This window comes from Argopecten irradians, chromosome 6 (genome assembly GCF_041381155.1).
Source record: "Argopecten irradians isolate NY chromosome 6, Ai_NY, whole genome shotgun sequence".
In the NCBI taxonomy this organism is placed as follows: Eukaryota; Metazoa; Mollusca; class Bivalvia; order Pectinida; family Pectinidae; genus Argopecten; species Argopecten irradians.
Genome location: NC_091139.1, coordinates 4,861,216 through 4,885,862, shown reverse-complemented (window position 1 = coordinate 4,885,862; position 24,647 = coordinate 4,861,216). Strand labels below are relative to the sequence as shown.

The window sequence follows — 24,647 nt, the reverse complement described above, 5'->3', positions numbered from 1 at the left end:
ACGATTAGTCCTTAAGTTGTTCATCTGATGCCAAAGTATTTCAACTTAAACACATCAGTCCTCTGACATGCTTGCAACCATACCTGACATTCTCATAAATATCCCTCTGACAATCAAAACCAACCTCAAGACATTGCCATGACGAACCTCTAGAATTGTTCCTAGTCAACCATTTAGACATATTCAGAGCCAACGGTATTCAGTCATTTTACAACCAAACTCAGACATTTCCATTACAATCCCACATGAACACTATGCCATCAATTATGATAGTAAGATGTCTTATCGTGAACGCTGCCATGAACTATAAACACTATTTTTATCACATGAACGACAATAAAATATCAATTTTTTGTTTATTTCGTGTACACACATTAATTCTATCGTTCATGCATCATGTTTTGTTTCGTTTATACACATGTACATCTGATTCTCTTCATTCATCATTCTTTCTCCATTATGGGAAGACAAAAACATTTCAGTTTTTTTCTAGTTGCTGCAGGTGTATATACAAAATATAACAAAAACATATACGATACATCTACTTTAGTAACACTACATCAAGATCCCTACACCTGTCACGACTAGCATCACTCTAAAGTTCATTGCCACATGAACGTTGCTAAATTCGATAGTAACCAGTGTAGGATAACCCAAAATGCTATTGACAACTAGACTTTAGACTTTGGATTCCATAATAGGATGCCATCTCTACTTATTTGAAGACGTCCATCATAAGAATGAGCGTCAAAACTAAGCCACATTATCACATTCACGCATCTGTTATATTATTTATTCAAAGAACCATACGAATGGTACCGCATTCGTTTAATTACTATGTATAATAATGTAGTATCACTGTCTTCATCAATTTCTCAAAATGTCAAATCTTGACTGAAATATACCATGCAGGGACCGGTCGCAATATTCATCAAAAGGTGCATATATAGAAACATGTTATTTGTTTAATTGAACTTTTAAAACAATAGTAAATCTGGTCAAAGTGTTTACCAATCTCTCCATTAATATCTGTTATTGCTTTAATGTGTGGATTTAATTACACTTCATTAACCATTTGCAGTTCAGTATGAAGATATTGAGAATATTACATCACTGGACATAAAAACGTTTTATTATAGATATATATATTATCAACAATAACCGGTTTAACAATGAAATTGTTTATTTTACTAATTCGATAATTAGATTTCTGAAGTAAGTTAAATATTAGATAAAATAGGTAGAAATCACATATGCATTTGGGAATGGATTAATAACAAAACTCAGTAAGCCACTGTGTAGTATTGTGTTGGTAAGCGCTACAGATTAGTACTGTACCCCGGGGGAGACACGTGGGCAGCCACGCCTACATTTGCCAGAGGGAATAAAAGTTTACAATGTAGAAACAAGAGAGATACCGAACTACAATACCGTTACTTCCTGATAACACGAAAGAATGACACATTCAGGGTGTCAGTCAACCGACGCGGATGTTGACTTCACGCTTGATTGATTGTAATGTACATACTATCGAATTATTGATCCAGTTGATATTATCAGTGGTATTATGGCATATAAATATTGATATAAAACAAGCCAAACGATTTATTAGCATTATGTGCATAAATCGATTTGTCAGAGTGCCAATAAATTGTTATTTTGTTTATTGTTGTAATTACCTTGAAAACATAATAGATGATACCGATATATATCGAAACTTGACTCCTTTGCTCTGATTTAGCGAGAGACAAAATTCACGGGAATTCGTGAATTCCCGAATTCACGGGAATTCGTGAACCCAAAAGCACCGACATTAAAATTTGTTTATATAAGTTAAGTAAAAGTGACTCCAATTCGTTTTTAACTTTAGGTGTGTTCTAAGTCGGGCCTGTAAGATAACACAATCTATTTCATTTTAAGATTAAAAATTCTTCATATCAAAAGATATTATTATTTATGGATTGATTATCTATAGAATATAAACGACACTCGTTAGTGATATACAATGTAAAGCAGTTAGATGGTAATATATTACGCAGAAAATACTGAGAGAATATGACTATAAATCATCACCTTTGTAATTATAAAATGGTTTTCAAATCCAATTTTGATCAAATGCAGATTGTTCTTTAAGAATACTTGTTCAGATGACCTGTCGTACCCCAAGAAGTTGTAATCAAACGGTTTAAACCTGAAAGGTCTCTTACAGAATGCTTAGATCACCGTGTAATGCTCTAGGCTATAATACTGACACGGAATTTCCGTCAAAACAAATCCTAGTTCGACAACGCGGATCAAAGCCAGAATCCAATGGGACATCTTTTAATATATCCGGCAAATTAAACAAACACTCTTCTAACCTTGTGTTAAATGTGTGTCCGTTAGGTTGATAAATTGTAACATTAAATGTAACTGACACAACATCACATTCCTACACCACCACTCAAAGTTTACATATATTAATCCAATACATCCATGTATATTATTATTCTCCTTCCATATTTTTTTCTCTCCCTCCATTTTTATGAAATTATTCTCGACGTTTGACCTATATAACGGCCAACGAAATGAACAGTTTGTTATATATTTCGATGTCCTGATTATATGTAAATATAACATACATATGAAATGAACATGACAGTACACCTACATATATCCGTAGGTCAATCTCATAAACGTAGAGCATTCAAATTTCAAGGTTAACCTGAAATAGTGTCCATAACTGTTCGTACAACCAGTTTTCAACTTTAACATTGCTTTTGCAAAATCAGTAAATGCATTGACAGTGGACATTTTGAAGCCTCTTTCGATATGTTTCTCTAAATTGTATATTTGGTATGGTCCACTTACATGGAGAGGTAATGGTGTGGCATGTGTCAAATCAGTTTACAATATACATTGTATATATATATATACATCATGTAGTGGTAGTCTTCAATACAGTGAACAACATGAATTCCTAGGTATCCAATCTGCTCTATCCAAGTACACTCTATACTATACATGGAAAGGGTAACATAATAAACATATAAAGGACATCAAACACATATATCAAACACGTTTATCATTAGAGCTGTGAAAAATACAATTGTTTTGCTTTCCTTCTTGGACTTGTCAGTGATTCAAGGTATTGATATAAGGAAACAACTTAAGCTGAAGGTTATTTCTTTAAGAAAATCTTGTACACCATTGCCAATATATTGACACTTTTCGTTTCTATGATATTTTGTCTTATCAAACTTCATTGCCAATATATTGACACTTTTCGCTTCTATGATATTTTGTCTTATCAAACTTTTGAAAGCTTACGTCTTTGTTTTCTCCAGATACTTGTCCTGTTGGATCTTTTGGAGATCTGTGTCAGTACCAGTGTCACTGCGCATTTGGGGCCGCCTGTAATCCCACCACAGGGGAGTGTTTCGCCGGATGTGAGGACGGATACATCGGCGAACCTGTTTGTCAAATCAGTAAGTTTCTTTGTATATTAAAACTTCGTATAAAGCCTAATTACAAGACATGGGTCTTAAAACTCACTCAAACTGACTGCGAAATTTCGATCAACGATAGAAAGTTTTAAATAGTTTAGATCAAGTTGTTGTAGTCTCCTTTAATATAATCAACCATTCAAGAAAGAGTATAGTAAGTTTTTCCAGCAGTTCTTTGAGATATTTATACCATATTTTTACAAAAATCGTAACATCCTTCCATCTTGTAATTGATGAACTCATTATATCCAATATATAGTTAAGGCTTAACTGTTTATATAGTGGAATGTATCATAGATAATTTTCATTCCTAGAAAATGTCGCTCTCGGGAAGCAGACGGACCAGAATGGAGACACGACAATCACATCGAGCCTGGTGGTGGATGGTGACAGGAGGCAGGATGGGTCCACTTACGCCTGTTCCCGGGCAGTGGACACCAAGTACCCCTTTATAGCCTGGTGGTACGTCGACCTCGGAAAGAACGTCAGTCTCAACAGGATCAAGATCTACTTTAGGAACGACTGTAAGTCACAAATCAATCATGGGCTTTTGGAAAATAATGAAACTGTACCATATATAATGCGACATAGTATTTTCAATTTTAACAATGTTGTTAAAGTAAATTGATTTACTATTAGGCAAAGTCGATTTTAGCCATCTCCGAAAATAGTTATTTGATCCCAGACAATTTCAGTTAAAATTAAAGCTCATTAACTTCGATTAACTTTACATTTATCTACTATATGATTCAATGTGAAAGGTAAAGCTATTTGGTCTGACTAAAAACATGCTGTTAATTGTTGTCAAACTAATACGGTGCTTAACATTTCCATTTGAATATTGGTAAGTCATTTCATAAATCAAAATATATGCATTACAATAGTACGTTGTGTACATAATGTTAGACATGGTCAACGCTGAAGGCTTACTATATACACTTTGACGTTCTGTTCATGTGATATATTTTGTATCGTTGTATCATATTTGAACAGTGCCTGTCAATACCCCGAGAAGAGAGGGAGTGCGCGTTTACGTCACATCTACCCCCCTCGACTTCGACAACAATGCTCTTTGCTACAAAGACATCTTGAAGGTATTTACCCTTCCTAAAATTAGATACATTTTGCATGCGGTATTAGTATTCTTGTTATAGACTTTATGAAATGTTTATGAAAAAATACACTGCACTCCAAAAACTCTGTTACATATGGTAAAATGTACTGACAATTTATCTCCAAGAAAACTCTCTTAAAAACGCATGTGTAGCACAACTTTTGAAGGGCAATTCATATCAAATGACATTGATGATTTGAATTCCTTATACTTACACTCATACTAATATCTGGCCTCATACGGAAAAGTTGATTTACTTTTAAAAACTGTGGATTCAAGATGTTGCATATATAAATTTTTGGCTTATTTCGTCTTCGCCAATTGTTCATCAAAATAATAATGTGATATGTTTCAGCCTGATGGCATTATTGCGCCACCAGACATTTTAGACCTGAAGAATTGCACCACTAGAGGGCGTTACGTTATTGTTTATAACGAGAGACCCCTTGTAGACCCGATGAACTGTCCAACAACAACCTATTCCTGCTGGGCGAATCTGGAAGTGTGCGAAGTGGAAGTTTATGGTAGGTACTAGGAAGGGAAGACGAAAATGCCAAAAGATTCCAGACGAAATAATGCATGGATTATCAGTGTGTGCTTCGTAAGAACAAGAGTCTCAGGCTCATCGACGACAATCCCACGCAATATGCTATGCAGAAATTAAATCCAAAATATGAAAATCAGATGGTGAAAATGGGTTATAAGACTAAGCAAGCATGTCAACTTTTATTTAACAAACGAGGTGTTTCACAATAAGATCATTTGGTCAACTGTGTGATTTGTATACAAGTTTTATAAATATTTTTTTTTAATTCTTTATTTGAAATCGTTGATTATCAATTCAGCAATCAGGAAAAATAATGTGTTATAATCTAGGAATCGGGAACATAAAAGAGTTTTCAATTGTCTATTAATGGTAACAACATTGTATTTTAGCGTGTACTGAAGGAACATTCGGTGAAAAGTGTAATCAATTCTGCCACTGTAAAAATGGAACATGTGACCAAAATACGGGGATTTGTCCCGGTAGAGAATGCCGGGAAGGCTGGATGGGAGACCGTTGTGATATCAGTAAGTGTTTTGGTATTTGTATAATTAGACATTTTAAATGTTGAAGTAACAAGAAATTCTATGATTTATACAACTGTAAAAATGCATTGATAACATCTTTTGCAACGCATACTCTCACAGAATCTTCGTTTAAATATGTATGAGGTCTTGAAAGGAAATTCACAACAATAAAGCAAAATGAAACAAAAAACTAACTAAAAGTCATTACGTATTTTGTCTATATGGATACTCTATTACGTCATAGGTTGCCCGGATGGTAAATATGGCAGTGGATGCAATCAAACCTGTGGTAGGTGTCGTAATGGCGATGTGTGTGAGACAATGTTTGGAACCTGTCCTGATGGCTGTGAACCGGGCTTTGATGGACCTGCTTGTGAAGATCGTAAGTATCCTTTTATCATGATATAGAGCAAAGCAAATGCTTAAACATCGACGATTTCCGGTTTTTACTATAAACTTTTCGTCCTTGTTACTTCCTCCATCCCCTAAAAAACATTATACCACAAAACTAAAAAAGTAGGTATCGTATTGAAGAATAAAATTTCAGTTTGTTAAAAAAGAAGGACTTCAACTGAAATTGAGAAATTTAAAAAAAGTAAAAAAAATATGCTTTAATTAAAGACACATAATTAGTTTTGGTAAACCTTTAACGGAATGATTAGTTATAACTTTTTGTCAATTCCATCTGTTGAAACTGAATTAACGTCCGTAGATTTTGTTTGACGATATGAGTACCAGTATTCTGTACATATCAATAAACCCCAATAAATATAATAATGCTGATCGTACTGTTTTTCCAGCCTGTCCTGCCTTCCGGTACGGCCAGACCTGCCTTGGGAGATGTGATAACTGTGCCAATAACACAGACTGTGACAAAGTATCCGGATTCTGTCCTGGCCGATGTGACAGAGGATGGCACGGGGTCAGATGTGATGAACGTAAGTTAGGTTTAGATTTATGGCGTTAATATCCCAATAATGACTATTATTTCGACTTCATATAGATATATTTCTTATCCTTATTACAATATATTGTATAGTATTAGAAGTACTGTATTGAAAGTGAAGTGGTAATTCAATCTAAAACAAGTGTGTGTTACTTACCTTATAATAATACCAACATCGAATACGACCTTGCATTATCAGCCTTCACGTCTTAAGAAGGTCGCCTGCAGAATAACATGAGTCGCTCAAATAGGTGATATTCTTTACAAAAGAATCCATATATCATGCAAAGTCTTCATCACTTAAGATGCTAATAATAAAATATACACTTTATATCAAACAGGGTGTCCACGAGGGACGTTCGGGACTAAGTGTGACAAGAGGTGTGGACAGTGCCGGGATGGTGACCAGTGCCATTTTAACACCGGCCAATGTCCGAACGGTTGTGAGCCAGGTTACGCCAAACCGTATTGTACTGAAAGTGAGTAATACTCTTTCTGTTCTTAATTCTTCTAATATATATTTTGTTGTATAACTGTTAATGATTTGATTGAATTCCTTATCTAGTTTTTATAAAGTTTCATATTTCTTCTAATAATTTATGTTTCATTCTAATTCGTATATTGGACACAACTCATCAACTCTATAACGACGTATAAAGATAAATGTTAAGAAAATGTCAAATCAAATCAAAATATTTATAAATTGTACTGTACATGTCATATGATATAGTTACAAGTTTGCGATATGGATAACAATTGATATTGATTATATTTGGATTTCTTGCATGGTTCTCTGTATATCTATGACCTCACCAGGTGTCGGGTACTTACTCAGATATTGATATTCATAAGCACGTCTTATAGCCATTTCGGTTGTGGTTATTTTCTTGATTTAAGGTATCTCTTTAATTAACATGTAATCATCAACACAACGGGATGTTTGGAGACAGTAACTAGATATAACAAAATACAACTGATATTCGCCACCAATAATTCACATTACACTTCCCCATATAAAAGATTAACAGAGAAAACCTTTCCTGCACTTCTACGTAAAACATGGATGACACAAATCACTTTAGTGGGTAGAATAATATTCATTTAAATTGTTTTATTCATTCCTCTACTCACCTCTCAGATTGCCCTAAAGGAACCTACGGAATTAATTGTTCCAAAAAATGTAGCACATGTAAAACGGAAGTGTGTCATCACGTAAACGGAAGTTGTAACGGAGCTTGTAAAGCAGGTTGGACAGGCCCCTCGTGCCTTCAACGTAAGACAAACTTTTTATTTAATGTTATAGAATTACATTAATTTTCACAATGATCAACGTTTATATATCTATCATAGACATAGAATAATTAGAAAATTAGATTTTTTTTCGAGCAAAAATAAATAAATGAATTAAATAAAGATAAAATAAGATAAAGTCAAATACTATAAAACTAGAAAAAACACAAGCATTCCCCTAAGACACTACACGCCAGACGTTATGACTAACATCTAACGATGTATCATCCATATTGGTATGTCCTTTGATATAGCATGCGGACGTGGCCGGTTTGGTGACAATTGCGGAAGGTCATGTGACCAATGTCGTGACAGAAAGTGTAATCACGTGACTGGATTATGCGTGAAAGGATGCGTGGCGGGTTGGAGAAATCCTAGATGTGACCAGAGTAAGTTCGGGAAATATTGAATAACATTGTGTTAGGTTCGTATGTAAGTATTATTTTGCGTTACGGTTATTGCACTCTCTATATCACAAGTTTTTAATTTCTTTCACTTAAAATTAACTCTCTCTTGAAGAGGTCCTATTTTGGCATGCTTGACTGTACTAACTCACACATGTGCACTTATTCTTCTAAATATTATATTTCGAGTATATCTATAAAGCAATTGGAAAATTACTAACATTTTGCATCTATATGTTATACCAATATTAATATCATATTAGCAAATATAAACCAACGTTATCTATAATAATGTTGATAAATTACAATGATAAAATCTACAGTGTGTCCGGCCGGAACTTACGGGAGTGACTGTAGCTCAACCTGTGGATCATGTGCTAAAGGCGCCACCTGTCACCATGGGAACGGTTTGTGTTTGGAAGGATGTACTGAAGGTTGGAATGGTACCCGATGTGAAAAAGGTATGTTTTATAAGTATTGAAATAATTACCGACCATACAGGTCATCCTGGTGGATAACATAATAGGACATAAAAGACCATCTCATTTTTTACTGTCCAAGCAAACCATAGATGCATAGAATGCAAATGTATTTTTTATATCACTGCAAAGCTAAACATTTAAATTGTTGTAAAATACTTTTTACATTTAATGTAGTATAGATAGAAAGTATATCAAAATTCTAAATTGATGTGAGAAATGAAATAATAAAACATACATTTTTTGGGGTGATTTTCATTGAAGAATTTAGATATTTTTCTTATTAATTGACAAATAAATTAGGAAAATCAAGTGGTACCAAATATATCTAAAATGATTTTAAAAGAATGTTGTTTCCGATCTCATGTAGCTTGTCCGCGTGGAACCTATGGACTCAAGTGTACTCGTATGTGCGGCCAGTGTAAGAATGGAACCGTCTGTCACCATGTTACTGGGGTGTGTGAACTCGGCTGTGACCAGGGCTTCATCGCGCCTAACTGTAAGTATATCAGATTTGATCGGATGAAAAAATAAGCATCTGTAGCATCTTAAGCAAAACAGTCTCTTTGCTGCACATGTTCGAAAAAATGTTACGATCCCACAGAGAGCATGACGTCGATACAATCAAGACCACCCAAGGGACCAATAAAAATTATCTATATAACCAAGTGACCTTTATATACAGGTCGTATTGTGTTAAAATTGACTAAATGGAACTCTAAAAATGGTTTTAATACAGTAATTGGTATTTTTAAACGAACTGTCGCTAAGACAGGTTTTACTACTTATATATCATACTTTTAAGATACTGCAATGTTAGTGTTGATCTTAAGTATAATACACCAAACCTACTTTGTATTTAATTAATATATTGTTAAAGGGACAATTCAGTCTAAGAGAACATTAAAATTTGTACATATATCGGAAAAACCAGTTCTTATGGAAATTAGATCAGTCGGTTTTACTGTGATATGCCTGAAAAGCCCATGGCTGTGACATGTGTGTAGATGTTCAAACTCGCTCGCTGTCCGCCATTACACATTGTGGTCAAACTTCTTGTATGCCGAACCCTGTCCCTTGCTCGTAGAGTAATGCAACTTTTGTCTAGAACTGCTCAAATCGCTCAAACAGTAGTGTGTTTACCTTATTAGGTGAATTGTCTTGCCTAAAAATCATTTTATCACCTTCTCAGTGGTTATGTAGTTTATTTGTTTAACGTGCGTGACTTTGGCTCGGGTACGGGTACAGCGTCCATATTGTACCTGCTTAATCGTATTGATCAACGATTTGATATTTCAACGATATTAATTAAAATGCTAAACAATGACGTGGAATTTGTCAATATTTTATGTTATATGTTTCATAAGAAATGTAGAACAATACATTTATGCCATATTTTGCTTCTTGGTTATGTATAAGAATTAGCCTGAGCGAATTGTCCCTTTAATTAAATTATTGTTAATTAGATTTTATCTTTTGTGAATTACAGGCGGACGAAAGACAGTTACTGACGACACCGAGGTTATAGTCCAGAGCGCTATCATAGCTGGTTCTCTCGCTCTCGTCTGTATCGTCGGGATCATCGTTCTCGTCTGCATCGCCAGGTAAGAGAGATGACGAGCTCATTCATGTTATAAGATTAAATGTCTATGGTGATTTACAAGTTCGTTTTGATCATTGGCAGAATTTTGTCCTTCATATTTGCTCTATCAGATATACATTTTTCTAATTACAATTATCTCTAGTTTTGGAATTATAAAATTTTCTAAAAATACATATCTTCTGTAGACAATGGAGGAGAAAGATGCGTGTACGAAAGAAACAGGAAGAAGAGCTACCAAGGGATTCAGAGAATAATTATGCTAACATACAGAACAATACGTACCAAAACGCCAATATCAACAACGGTAAGTTTGGGAATATGAAAGTGTTTCTAGATAGATCAATGATCTTACCAAAATGAGTAATTAAAACAAAAACAAACAATAAAACGAAAATCAAAAACAAAAAACAAAAAAAGCAATAATAAACTAAAATATGATTAACTACAAAATCAGAATGACGTAACTCCATATTTATGCATTTCAACATTGATCTAAATGTTTTTAGGTTATGTGGACCCCGATGTTGATGCCAACACAGCCAGGTTTAGTGGTGAGAGTTCTACCTACGTGAACAGTATAACCAGTATGTATTACAATGTGGGCTCCCAGTTATCCGGGGTATCTCTCAACAACTACGCCGAGTACGTCCAGGAGATGGAGGATGATCACACACGCTACACAGACGAGTTCGACGTGAGTTGTCTCCCTTCATCTTTCCTTTTATTAAAGTCTATGTGTCATTATTATTGGTATTTATGCAACACAAATACAGTTGTTGAAAATTTTCATTGTTCTTTCTGCAATTAAAATATTTATTCGTAGTATAAATTTTATAGTCGGCTATAAATCATAAGATTAAATACCACATTAAATATAATTTGAAATGGAAATAAACAAATACTAAATGATTTTCATATCGCTACACAATATCTGCTAATGCGCAATAATAAGTCCGTTTAGACTTCTGGAATTTGTTTTAAACAAAATAAAAATATAATTCTTACTGTTTTCGTTTATCCATTTTTCTTCAGGAATTACGAAACCGTCCAGCATATACACATGTTGAAGGCCAGAAAAAGCAAAACAAATTGAAGAACAGATTTCTTACCACATTTCCATGTAAGTGTATAATTTAAAAAGTGTTATTTCCGATTAAGAATATCAAAAAAGAAAATTTGGAGACCATGAATTTGCATTTAAGTTTTTTCATACTTACAATGCAATTCGTCAATAAAACAATAAAACTGGTTCCATCATTTTTATAAGAGGATGATTCGTTACACTAATACCAACTTTGTATTACAGATGATCATTCCCGCGTGGTCCTGGACAAACTACCATGTGAACCAGACTCGGATTACATTAATGCCAACTATATAGATGTAAGATGAAACAAGAACGTATGTCAAACGTAACGACAGCATAGATAATAGTTACAATATATGAAAATAGTAGTCTTATTTGGATAATAAAAGTAAAAAAAAATACTTTATTCCTTTCTTATGCAAAAAATTATTTGCTGCAGTTTATAATATTAAATGTTAAGACGATATTTTAATTAATTTGTTATCTAAGAATGTGAATGTTGGATAATATTGATTCCATATGTATTTTTATTTTACAGAGCGTTGAATCACCAAAGGCGTATATAGCTACACAAGGTTAGATTTATACTGGTATAATAATAGTTTGGAATTAATTAACCTTTGTTGAGGTCCATTTGTTGTTATATAGCCAGAGTAGAATAAATAAAGGTCATTATTTAAAATTCTACAAGGGCGATGTACACTGTAGCACCATATGTACCGAATCAAAGGTCTTGATATTTTATATTAGATATGTCGTTTCTTAAAAAATGTCAAAAACAATCTCCAATAATATAAATAGTAATTATAAGAAAAGCGTTGTTCAATGAACGGCACCCTGAAGAATGCAGCGTTTGTTCAATGAAGATCACAAAGAGATATTGACTCGGTGTTTCTAACAATGGAAACATCAAGTCAATATACTATATTTTGAACGCCACGTGACCATGTATTAAATGAAAGTAGTTGAAAATCAGAGCGTATCTAATAAAATATTTTTAACGTGTTCTTACAACGCATAATTTAATGGTTGGAGCAGAGGGAAGTTTTTGCCTTCATAATCATCCTTTCCCTTTTAGGCCCTAATCGTCATACTATTGGTGACATATGGAGAATGGTTTGGCAGGAGAAAGTGGAGAGCATTATAATGCTGGCTAACCTCGTAGAGGATGGGAAGGTATGTGTACTATTACAGGTCAGAAAGGTCAAGGTCACAGAAAGGGCTATTACAAGGCATGTATTCGTCACCAGCAAAAATGTACAGATTGTGCTTTCAATTAGACATTTTGAAAGTTAGTCTGGTAGAATCATTTGAGTAGTTATAGTTACATTTCGAAATAAACATGTAACTTGTAAACTTATATTAAACAGATATTTAGTACGTACTATTTGTGTCTCTGTCATAACCAACTATTATAAAAACTATGAAGTACCGGTATTATTTTAAAGGAGAATGCAATGCGACTCCAACAATGTTAAACAGCTACACTGTATATAAAATTCTTTTGATTTTGAGATTAATTGCAATTTTGATCACAAACATTTTGAATTGTTGCAATGGTCAAAATATTAAAAATGATAATATGACGATTTTACCCATCCACAATGTATTGTTTGTATAACAGGTGAAGTGTGAGTGTTACTGGCCGACAATCCAGCCTGTTACATACCACAATATGACCATCACACGTATTAATAAGACAGAGATGGCAATGTATACTATCAGGACTTTCATGGTGACACACTCAGAGGTAAGACTAAACAAGGATTGGCAATTTCGTACAAACTTTTGTTATATCATTCATCACATGGAGTAATATTTTCCTTAATGTAAATAGTACATTTTGAACTTACCCAAGTAATTAAATCTCTTTTTGAGTTAAAACGAACCTTCCTGTGTGCCAAATTTCATAAGTTCATATACGGGAATATATATTTGACTAGTATTATACAAAACGTTTGCTAATTTTACAAATGTTGTATAATTAAAAAAGAGAATTAAGTAAATAAAAAGGTAAGTCGGGATGAAGAGATAATATAAAACCCCGAATGTCGTCCTTTGAGATTCATACAATGGAGACATGAATGATAAATAGATATATGTGAGTGAAACTACGATGTAAAACCTCACATAAACATTTAAAATACCTTTGTTTTAGCTTAACGAGACCAGGCAGGTAACACATTACCACTTTACTGGATGGCCAGACCACGGAGTTCCGGATACTCTGGAGTTAGTAGCCTTCTTCATGCGAGTTCTACAGGGCGATCAAAAGAGGACTGAGGGAGTGCCACTCCTTGTACACTGCAGGTGACTATTTCTATTTCGTTTTTGGATATTACATAATTAGCTTCTTTGCGGGTAGGTATTCAAGTTGACGTCATTATTTTGTGAGTTCAATTGATGACGTTTTCTCCTAAAAGTTATGCTGTCAAACACATGACGTAACATTCAATACTTTCCCGCAAGGGCAGACAACTCTGTAATATGCAATTACATAATAACTTTGCTTCAGGTTTTTAGGAAATACAATTATTTTTCCATTTATATGTTCAGGAGTTGATTAAAAGTAAGCGTTTATTATGATTTAAAAAGAAGAGATTATGATTAAAACAACTAAAACGAACGATAGAAACGATACGTTATGTTTCTCATCGTAATATTGTTGACAAAGGATATTTAGAAGTTGTTATACCTGTATCTCCACTAGATATCCTGGGTAAGGGAGTCACAATTCTTATAACAACCCCTTACCTTGGGGTCAGGGATTGATATATGATTAGAACTGCTGTGAATAGGTGTAAGCCAATGCCTGTACTGAAATGAGTCAACTACTTATGAACAGGAAGATAAACAAATTCTTTCTTGGGGAGGGAGAGGGGCTTACGAATTACATTATGTAAAAACCAAATTGAAGATGTTGAAATACCTCTGAAACCTCTCAATGTTTTATGTTTTGTTTTACAGCGCAGGAGTAGGACGGACGGGGACATTTATTGGCCTACATTCACTATATAAACATGGATGCAGTAAGAAACGACTGGATGTAGCTGAGTTCGTGAGGAGAATGAGGGATAATAGAATGCTCATGGTTCAGAACATCGTATGTATATTTTGTAAACCATTATTATGAACATAGTAGTTTATGACAATTTTGATAGGTATCTTTCTGTGTTGCTGCTATTTTTTCTTTCCATACATGATTTCTTCTCTTCCTCTTTGTAGGAACAATATCGTCTGCTCCACATCGCTCTCCTAGAGGCGTTTAACTACATCGAATCCACCATTAAGAAATCCGATTTTATCAAGCGTTACAATGACTGTGTTAATAAAAAGTTACATTTTATAACAAAAGAGTTCGAGGTATGTATTCATATTTATTTTTTTTTTCTGCGTTTTTTGTTTGTATGTATTTCTTTGATTTTTAAAGCATGAGAGGTACCTCCCTTGCAGGTAGGTATCCATTGTGACGTCATTATTTTGTGGGCGCAATTCACGTCGTTTTTTCCTAAACGTATGACGTTACACTCGCAAAGGCGTCACAATCAATACCTAGCCGCAAGGGCATATAACTCTGCAATATGCAAATACAGAATGTCTCATCTCAAACAATATGAATCCTGAAAATAAGTGTTTAACGCTTGCACCAACAGCTTCTACAATCCAATAAACCCGTGTATACTGACGAGGACTTCACAGCTGCTACAGCGGAGGAAAACTCCGGGAAAAACAGGTCAAGCGAAATCCTGGCAGGTAATCATACATATTGACAAGCATTTGTTCCATTTATTGAACTCAACCACTCGAATGCGATTGAAATAGGACCATGAACGTGTTACTTTTGTATTAGAGTTATTTCCCTTCATGCGTTTGCTTTCTAAAAAGTAAGATACGATCTGAAATAAGAGCTTTGTCGTATATAAGTAAGATAGGAGAAGTTAGGTTGTCATATTTTGAATGTGAATTTGAATTTTGAATATTTTGATCGCATCTGGGGTTAGCACTGAGGCTCATGTTTAAGAGTTTATGATTAATCATCCAGACACCAATCGGAAAACCGAGGACTTCTGTGCGTATATCGTAGCACAGAAAGTTGTATAATTTAGTGTTTGGGGGAAATTTAGGTTGTCATATTTTGAATGTAAATGTTGAATTTTTAATATTTTGATTGCATTTTGGGTTAGCACTGAAGCTCATGTTTAAATGTTTGTAATTAATCATCCAGACACCAATCGGAAAACCGAGGACTTCTGTGCGTATATCGTAGCACAGAAAGTTGTATAATTTAGTGTTTGGGGGAAATTTAGGTTGTCATATTTTGAATGTAAATGTTGAATTTTTAATATTTTGATTGCATTTTGGGTTAGCACTGAAGCTCATGTTTAAATGTTTGTAATTAATCATGCAAGCATTACACGGAAAACCGAGGACTTTTGTAGTATATCGTAGCACAGTAAGTTATATAATTGAATGTTTTGGAAGCATCAAACATGTAACATCCTCGAAAAAATAAAAACATTGCACCTCTAAATTAATAAACGTGTGTTGATGGCATCAAAGCGCTAGAACGGAAAAAAACCCGGAGAATCAATTTTATAACTTTTAAATCGCAAACGCGAGTTACAATCCATTAGCCATACTGCATTACGTGTTGGTATACAAACAAATAATCGATTTGAACGTATTTAATAATAAACCTACACGTTTTTATTCCGGTTGACAGTAAGGTTATTCATAGTAGCACATTCCTACATGGTTTATTGTTGGTCGTTATCCTGTTATGATGTAAAATGCGTGACATTACAATATGTACGATAGTAGTTAGAGTTGTTCATTTTTACCATAACCCGATTAAGTATAATGTAAAAAGGACAGAACGCGTACACTGAGGGAAATCAAATAAATGCTACCTAATGGGTACGTCTGATACCAGGATTGAAGTTTATTTGATCCATAGCTCGTGTTTTCTGTGCATAACGCAGTGATGTCGTCACTTGTCTGCTTATCTCTATATACACATGCACCATTCGTCTTTGAATATATCTATTCCATCCTGTTGCTGCATTTCAATAAAGTTGGTGTGATGTTCATTTCTTCTGAATTTTTTCCTGGTTGTATCAATTAGAATTGTAATATGTTTCATTACGATACATAAAGGTCTAACAAGGGATTCTCGAATACTTATTAATACCATGTCGATGGATATGTCGATGAAAGGAGATTGCTATTGTGTTTCCTTTGATCTCTACTTTAATACATAAACTCTTATTGTTAATAATAGAAATGACAAAATCCTAGTTGACATCTCACCATTTATTCTGTTCTGTTCTGTTATATAAACCTGATCATTAGTTTATGGTTATATGTAATGCATCAATAGTGATTAGATATCATTAAAATTCTACAAGAAAGATCTTTTGTTGAAATAAAAGATTTAATAGTTCGAAAGTGCCTTTTATAGCGTCTAATGAAAGTAATTTCTGATTATTATTATTCTATTTTCATCAAATACATGTACATTCAGATTCTATGTTTAAAAATATGTTTTTATGAAGTTGTTCGCTTTACTTTACAATAAATCTATACCTTATTTAGGATTGGTAAAGGAAGTGATTATTATTTCTAACGTAAATATGCCTGTTTCTGTATAACTATTCCGTCTTTGCATATTACAGAGTTAGCTCCCTTGCGAGTAGGTATCGATTCTGACGTCATTATTTTGTGAGCGCAATTCACGTCGTTTTCTCCGAAACGTATGACGTTACGCTCGCAAACACATGACGTCATTATCAATACCTACCCGCAAGTGCAGATAACTCTGTAACATGCAAATCCGGAATATATGCATGATGGTTATGTAGATTATTTCACTGTTGCGTAGTTTTGTTATTCAAAAAAGTAATTTGAATACGATATAATATCATCTATGTGAGGCTGCGACGGTCGAGTGGTTAAGATATATTAACACAAACTCTGGGTCGGTGGTTGGTGGTTTTCCCTGGGTACTCTGGCTTTCCTCCATCTATCAACTTGGCACGTCCTTTAAAGCATGTGTCTGTTAATGTGACGTTAAAATGAAAAAACAAGCATAAATTTATGGATATGGATACATTAATATACAATTACGTCATAATAATGTATTTTATGTTTGCGTTTCCAGTTGACAGGTTCCGACCATACCTGAACACATATATCGAGGGGACTACTGATTATATCAATGCTACTATAGTGCCGGTATGTATTATTATAATATTAAATATGTGTAGAAAATAACGTATTATAATATATACAGTGAAGCTACATTAACTAGAAGTCGATGATTATGATGATGATGATAAAGATGATATGATGATGGTGTTGGTGATGATGATATGATGAGAATGATAATGGTGATGAAAGTTAGTGTAATGATCATGATAAAGATGATAAGATGATGATGGTGATGATGATGATAACTATGACGGCATTGATGATGATGCTGGTGATGATAATGATGTGATGATGATATGATGATGGTGATGATGATATGATAATGATGATAATGATGATGAATATGTAGTTGATGATGAAAGCTAGTATAATGATGATGAAAGTTAGTGCAATGATGATGATAAAGATGATAAGATGATGATGGTGATGATGAGGATAATGATGACGACATTGATGATGGTGATGATGATGATGATGATGTGATGATTATGATGATGATGGTGATGATAATGTTGATGAATATGTAGTTGATGATGAAAGCTAGTATAATGATGATGATGATGATGATGATGATAAAGATGATGACGGGGATGATGATACTGGTGACGATGATGATGATGATGATAAAGATGATGATATATGATGATGATGAATGATGATGATGATGATGATGATGATGATGATGGATGATGATAAAGATAATGATGTAGTTGATGATGAAAGCTAGTGTACAATGTCTAGAATATATATAAATGTTATTTATTGATGTCAATAGTATTCGATTTATCGATTCATGAACAAATATTGCGAAAGCGTAACCGTTTATATACATCAAGCAATACAAACGTATTTTATTTACACCTGTTAATGACAGTACACCATGTTCTTTCAACAACAGATCTAGATTTGCATTATTCATGGTTTGGTATCGTTTCAGTCGTGCAAAGCCCAGGGGAAATACATAGTGACACAGGCACCATTACCTGGTACCATTGTGGACTTCTGGCGACTCATCTATGACCACGACTGTTATTCCGTCATTGTTCTCAACTCACCCGACCAAGAAGTCGAGGTAAAACCGCCCACAACTTAATACATACCCATACATAATCAATCTATATCATTATTGTAAAATCGGGTAATTTGCTGGTGTTTATGGAACGTGACCTGGAATCGAAGAGAAGCTTTAGAAAATGAAGGCGACACTAATTTAGTTTTTTTATGAGCATCAATGTTTTTAGAAAATATTTATTGTCATGTAGAATAGTTGCCTTGTGTAATCGATGATGATTTCTAGACCGGAACCTATTGTTACCGGATATAGATTACAGAAGGTGATGCCAATACATGAAAGTCGATATTGTCTTTTTACGTTTTATGTTTTATGTCACTTGTAATTTGTCGAATAGTACAGATTAACTTTAATCTATTTACTCCAAAAATGTTAAGTCCAAAAATAAATTTACGTTTACGATAAAATTGATCCTTTCTTGTCCCAACCTGCGTCGTATTTCTGCCAAAAGTTTAAAGATTTTCTCTATCAAAAACAGGGGTACACGATTGAGTATTTTTCTTCGGTTACAAAAGTTACTTACTCTACAACATTATCACCATTGAAAAGTGTGAGCTTCTAACTTTACTTAAAGTTAAATATAAACAATAATTAATTGCATCACGAAAAAAAATCCGTGGCAATATGTTCTATATGGAATGAAGTTCTGACTGCGGATGCAGCAAAAGAAAAATATATTATTTGATTTTTTGGGGGGTTTATTAGACAAATAAATAATGATTAAACACCAGCTAGCGTTCAAATGAGAGTATCATTTATGCTCTGTCGGCGGTGGATCATCATTTAAATATTTTTTGTGAAACAGTATAGCCCAATGTGAAAATTTGGAATTATATGAATGTGTAAAGTTAATATTGCATAATACATTTACCAAATTACTTATGACAAAATAAACGTCTTATTATTAGAAAAAATCTTAAAGTATCTTGTGGTTTTTTTTTTTTTACTTTACTTCCATTCAATTTGATTTGAATATCAACATCTTTTCTAATGATACAGTAAATAATTTACGATCATATTCATTACTAATCATGTGTCATGGATGTAGACTGAATAAGTTTTTGATAACAAATGGGGTGTCAACTTGTGGCTTTAGTGCTATTGATGAAATACAAAGAAATGTTTTATAGTTGTTTGTGTATGAGTAAAAGGCTTTTGATAGCCTTTGGGATAAATCTGTGCGTAGAAGGGGGCACAATTACACTTTATATTTACACATAAGATTTTCCATTAAAATTAGTAGTTAAATTTTCCTTTGAATAGTTCTTTATCGATGATATTACTTCAAATTAGCAATCTGATTGAAATACAGATCTTTATAACCAATCCGTTTAATAGAGGCCTCTTATCCAACTTCGTGATAATAAGGCTCTGTATTTTAATCAGATCGCTCAAATTAGATGTCATAGTTTTTGGGTTACTGTTCATGTACGGTATTAGATGTTTTATCGCATGCACTCTATGCATGTTACAATATACAAATATATTGTATCAATGCTGTATAATAGGAGTGTGTTGCTGTTCCTCAGGCGAGCGGTGTGTGGTGGCCATCAATGGGCGAATCTGTGAGCTATGGCACACTGACCATCACAACTACAGAGGTCAAGGACGTGGGGAAGGACATTACGGAGAAAACATATGACGTCGTCAAAAAGGTACATACAATACAGACTTAACCTTTTATTGTGAAGGAGGTGTAATTTTATTATGCATTGGGTGATAATCATAGCCTCAATTAGATATTGAAAGGAAGTTTAACATAACACAAAACAACGCATTCTTTTCTAAAGCAAACGATATACAAATAATTATGAAGTAAATAATTAATACTGACATGGATTTACTAATTTTCAATTAATGAAATTCAAAATTGGTGTTGGTGCCTATGTTCCTAACCATGTATTGCTTTCTCCTGTTAGGTTTCTTTGTTTCGTGTAAGGCGACTAAAACCATGTTTGCCAGGATTTTAACGGCTTAAGGAAAAGTTATATTATTAAAGGACCAGGCATTCCGGAAGAGGAAGTGATGTTTGAAACCACGATAAATATGCGAGTCGAACATACATCAGCTCCACAAATCATAACTTTCTCTGTCACAATGTCATGCTCATTCATTGCAGGGATTTGGCCAAGCTCGAGCTGTGAAATCTTTTCACATGGGTGGTTGGAGTTCCGGTCAATACAAACCAGTTTCCATAGAAACGTTGCTGGAACTCGTGGATTTGATGGAAGCATGGAAACGGAAGTGTCTCTGTCACACAGTAGCAGTTCAGTGCACGTAAGTATATTCCTATATCCTGTATCCTTTATTTCCTATTGGTTAATACACAAGTAATCTTATATTAATGTTTCAAAATATCTGAATATAGTACAAATCAGTAATACGAAGTACACTTACATTTGGTTTATAAAATAGTATGTGGAGTATGGCCAAGTACGAAGTGATGTGTGTTTTCATTCACACTTCATGTGACTACTAGTATTGAATTTCTGTCTTTTACCTTCGTGTGCATTCTGTAATCTCTACATATACAAAATATTTACGTCGATTTGTCCATCTTCTGGTGATTATGACTTCATATTTCGACGTGACCTTTTGACGTCACAATCGCCGGAATGTGGAGCCAATCTTACTCGGTCAACGTTGTATTAGTATTTCAAAACCTCAGTCTTCTATAATATTTTGAAATTCATTTGACTTTATGAATAAAGGCTATTCAAGCTGTTTTGATTAAACCTTTTATACACTGTTTATCTAAAGCCTTTTCCTGTTTGGCATACGTTCATTTATCTTTCATATCATGAAAAAAATGTCTGATAATGCAGAATTGATCGTGAAGCGTTATACTTTGTAACCATTCGTATAGTCAATACACATGTTCTATATAGCTTTTTTGTCATTGACAATGTGCTTTAATATAATTCATGAACTTCCTTTCCCTTTGTTTGACATCGCTCACACAGACACGTTACATAAATAGTGTGTCTATCTGATATCTCACCAACAGATATGGTATTCCTTACATGTTTTATGCCACATTGAAAATATTCTATCAATATATCAGCCACCTACCAGTTACATTGTAATTTTTTCTTGATATTGACACCAAATCAATACTGTATTCATAATCACATATACTTAACAGAGAATAAATGTTGATATTTACAATTAATTAATTCAAAGCATTTTAACTTGTGTTATAATCTAAAATTGTTTATATCCATTTTGACAAATGAAGACATTTACATTACAAGAATGAATATGATATCATAACTGGGTATTCAAAAGTACTTGTGCACAAGTTTATGAATAGCCAGTTTATTCCTGTGTATTTTAAAAACTTTTTGATACAACTATGGCGTGTGTGTGCGTGTGGAGGAGGGGATTGAGTGGCGCTGGTAGGCTTTATTTGTGGGAGAATAAATCATCGGTCCAGGCCAGCTTATTTATGGCTATGGCCATTCATTATTTAAAGGCCTTCTATGTTTTCAAAGCAAAGGATAAATTCATAGACCTCAACCATAACGTTATGATATTTATTTATATGGATTTTAACAGGAAGTACAACACGAAACCAGACCAAATAAAAAAATCCCTGTGGAAATATATGTTAAAATGAAGATTCATTTCGTTGTTTTGCCGCATTGCGCAGTGATAGTCAAATACTGCACGGTAATTTGGACGACATCAGGATATATGAAAGATTATTCGTGTTATAGTAATTACCATATCTTAAGGTATTTTTAATTGTTTAGGAAGTGATGGCGTTAAGCTTTACACATTCGGACTCAAAAGAATCATCAATCTCGTTTATATTTACACTAAAAAGTAAAAGCCGATTGGTTAAGGTATGAAACAAAACATTAGAATGAGCTAATTTCGATGTGACTTTTATGAAACTGTTCCAAATTATAATTATATCTTAATTTCGTGTTAATTTATTTTCCAATTTGCAATTATTCACCATACTGTGAACAAACTAAACGTTAAACTTATCTTTGTATCAGCAAGCAAGTTTCTTTAATGTAATAAGAATGTTATGTTATGTGTTATGAATTCAATAGACTTTTAAAAAATTGATCGCGATCTCTAAGAGATGTGAAAAGATTTCCTTCTTCATTTTGTTCACTTTTTTTACCTTCTGACCGCTTGTTTAGTATGTCGAATTGAATAATAATCTCTGTGTAATTTTTGTATCTTTCACTGGTAACCTTTACGTGAAACGTTGTTATGGTACATATGTAACAAGGTAACGATATGAGTTTTCGTTCGAATATATATATCTTAGCTATGAAATATTTAATTTCTTCCCATATATCTAATCACGACCCTGCCATTAATATTGATGAGAAATCTACAGTCAAACCGTCTACAGGACCGACATGATCAATAACAGTATATACTGTAGTTGCATATCATAGAGTTATCTGCCCATGCAAGTAGATACTGGAAGTGTTTGCAACTGTAAAATCCTGCTTTTCAAAGAAAACGTGAGATTCGCTCACAAAAAAATGACGTCAACAGGAATATCTATTGCAAGGAAAGTAACTCTGTAATATGAAATGGGGGGGAAAACGTAAAGTACCGTGGGAAAGCTTCGTCTTTAGTGAGCCAGAATAATGACTGTTCCATTCTTTGTTGATTGAATTGATTTCTGTACAGTTGGAAGTATGGTCTTTGGAGATTAATTATGTAGGGTAGTTAATTACTGGTTTAGCCCCGGGCAGAACTACAAAATGTACGTCGCTATCAGGGGACATGTACCCGGCCTATTTACCTCTACGTACAGTGAATGTTTAATTATCTAATTATTGTTTCCCCCATTTAAGCATAACAAAACAACTTCATGTTCATTGATTGTGACTCCACCTGGATGCTTTTTATTTTATCATTTTGTAAATAGATCTAGTGTATCTAGTGTAATGAAAAATACTCTTTCAAATACATGTTGTATATTTTGTAGTGGATTTTCTGAAACCTACGATTACAACCTCATAACGCGGATGTCTGTGTTTCTCTTTCCGACTCTCCGGCGGTATCAAAGCATATTAACTCCTTGAGCTGTACATGTATATTATTAGACGTTATACTCACTAAAACGACATATAAACAGATTGTTAGATTCCCCGTAATATTCTGTTAAATGTTTTAGTTACATGCAGAAATTTTGTCACTCTTTGCATTGCATTGTTTTTCATCGTGTTTTATTTTACAATAGTGTTACGATAATTATTCTGTGTCTAGGTAGATTATAACGGTATGAACTCAACATTGGTAATCGATATTAATACCACCAGTCTTATTATTCTTATACCGTTGTTGGTTCACTATTAATATCGCATGTTCGGTAAGTTTGATCCAATGTTCATTAAATAAGACGAGCGTACTGAAGCGTACAACGGTTAATGCGCTCATCGGAACATTCAATGTATGTATTATTTTTGCCGACATTATCTAATCCATCTTTGCTAATTGTAATTATGTATGATATTTCCTTTAAGTCAAGCGATAAATTGTTCAATACATTAACTCTGTGTAAACATTTCGTTTCTGAAGTCGTTTTTACCAAGTGATAGGTTACTAGGATTTTTGTCTAATGTATATCAAAACCTTCATAAACAAATATAATAATTACCTACAATTATGTTATGTAAGTTCAATATATATTGTTAGATAAATAGATTAATACTTTAATCGAATATCTATTGTCTTTGAACAGTGACGGGGCCCTGTGTAGTGGTGTCTTCTGTGCGGTTAGTCTTGCCCTGGACGGTCTACGGTTGGAACAACAGGTGGATATTTACCACACTCTTAGAAGGCTCCACGTACGAAGACCGGAGTTTGTTGGGAATGAGGTAGGTTTATGTTGTGTAGGGATTAGATTGA

General features: G+C 33.8%; 1 protein-coding gene across 3 annotated transcripts in view; it reads left to right on the top strand.

Moving 5' to 3' along the window:
- The window catches only part of LOC138324766 (receptor-type tyrosine-protein phosphatase kappa-like), a 29,943-nt gene that overhangs the window by 1,521 nt on the left and 3,775 nt on the right, over positions 1-24,647 (top strand). The window contains exons 2-30 of one of the 3 annotated variants that reach the window (XM_069269896.1): positions 3,327-3,467; positions 3,800-4,009; positions 4,479-4,579; positions 4,955-5,123; positions 5,536-5,670; positions 5,915-6,052; positions 6,471-6,608; positions 6,958-7,095; positions 7,755-7,889; positions 8,161-8,295; positions 8,634-8,771; positions 9,160-9,288; positions 10,279-10,393; positions 10,578-10,696; positions 10,899-11,086; positions 11,425-11,512; positions 11,699-11,775; positions 12,018-12,054; positions 12,558-12,655; positions 13,104-13,229; positions 13,638-13,789; positions 14,447-14,582; positions 14,705-14,842; positions 15,133-15,232; positions 17,640-17,713; positions 18,627-18,761; positions 20,291-20,416; positions 20,881-21,038; positions 24,481-24,616. In XM_069269896.1, coding sequence (XP_069125997.1) covers positions 3,327-3,467; positions 3,800-4,009; positions 4,479-4,579; positions 4,955-5,123; positions 5,536-5,670; positions 5,915-6,052; positions 6,471-6,608; positions 6,958-7,095; positions 7,755-7,889; positions 8,161-8,295; positions 8,634-8,771; positions 9,160-9,288; positions 10,279-10,393; positions 10,578-10,696; positions 10,899-11,086; positions 11,425-11,512; positions 11,699-11,775; positions 12,018-12,054; positions 12,558-12,655; positions 13,104-13,229; positions 13,638-13,789; positions 14,447-14,582; positions 14,705-14,842; positions 15,133-15,232; positions 17,640-17,713; positions 18,627-18,761; positions 20,291-20,416; positions 20,881-21,038; positions 24,481-24,616 — 3,710 coding nt within the window. Of the gene's footprint in view, positions 1-3,326; positions 3,468-3,799; positions 4,010-4,478; positions 4,580-4,954; positions 5,124-5,535; positions 5,671-5,914; positions 6,053-6,470; positions 6,609-6,957; positions 7,096-7,754; positions 7,890-8,160; positions 8,296-8,633; positions 8,772-9,159; positions 9,289-10,278; positions 10,394-10,577; positions 10,697-10,898; positions 11,087-11,424; positions 11,513-11,698; positions 11,776-12,017; positions 12,055-12,557; positions 12,656-13,103; positions 13,230-13,637; positions 13,790-14,446; positions 14,583-14,704; positions 14,843-15,132; positions 15,233-17,639; positions 17,714-18,626; positions 18,762-20,269; positions 20,417-20,880; positions 21,039-24,480; positions 24,617-24,647 lie in introns of all 3 variants that reach the window. The other 2 variants (XM_069269895.1, XM_069269897.1) reach the window with 2 other exon arrangements.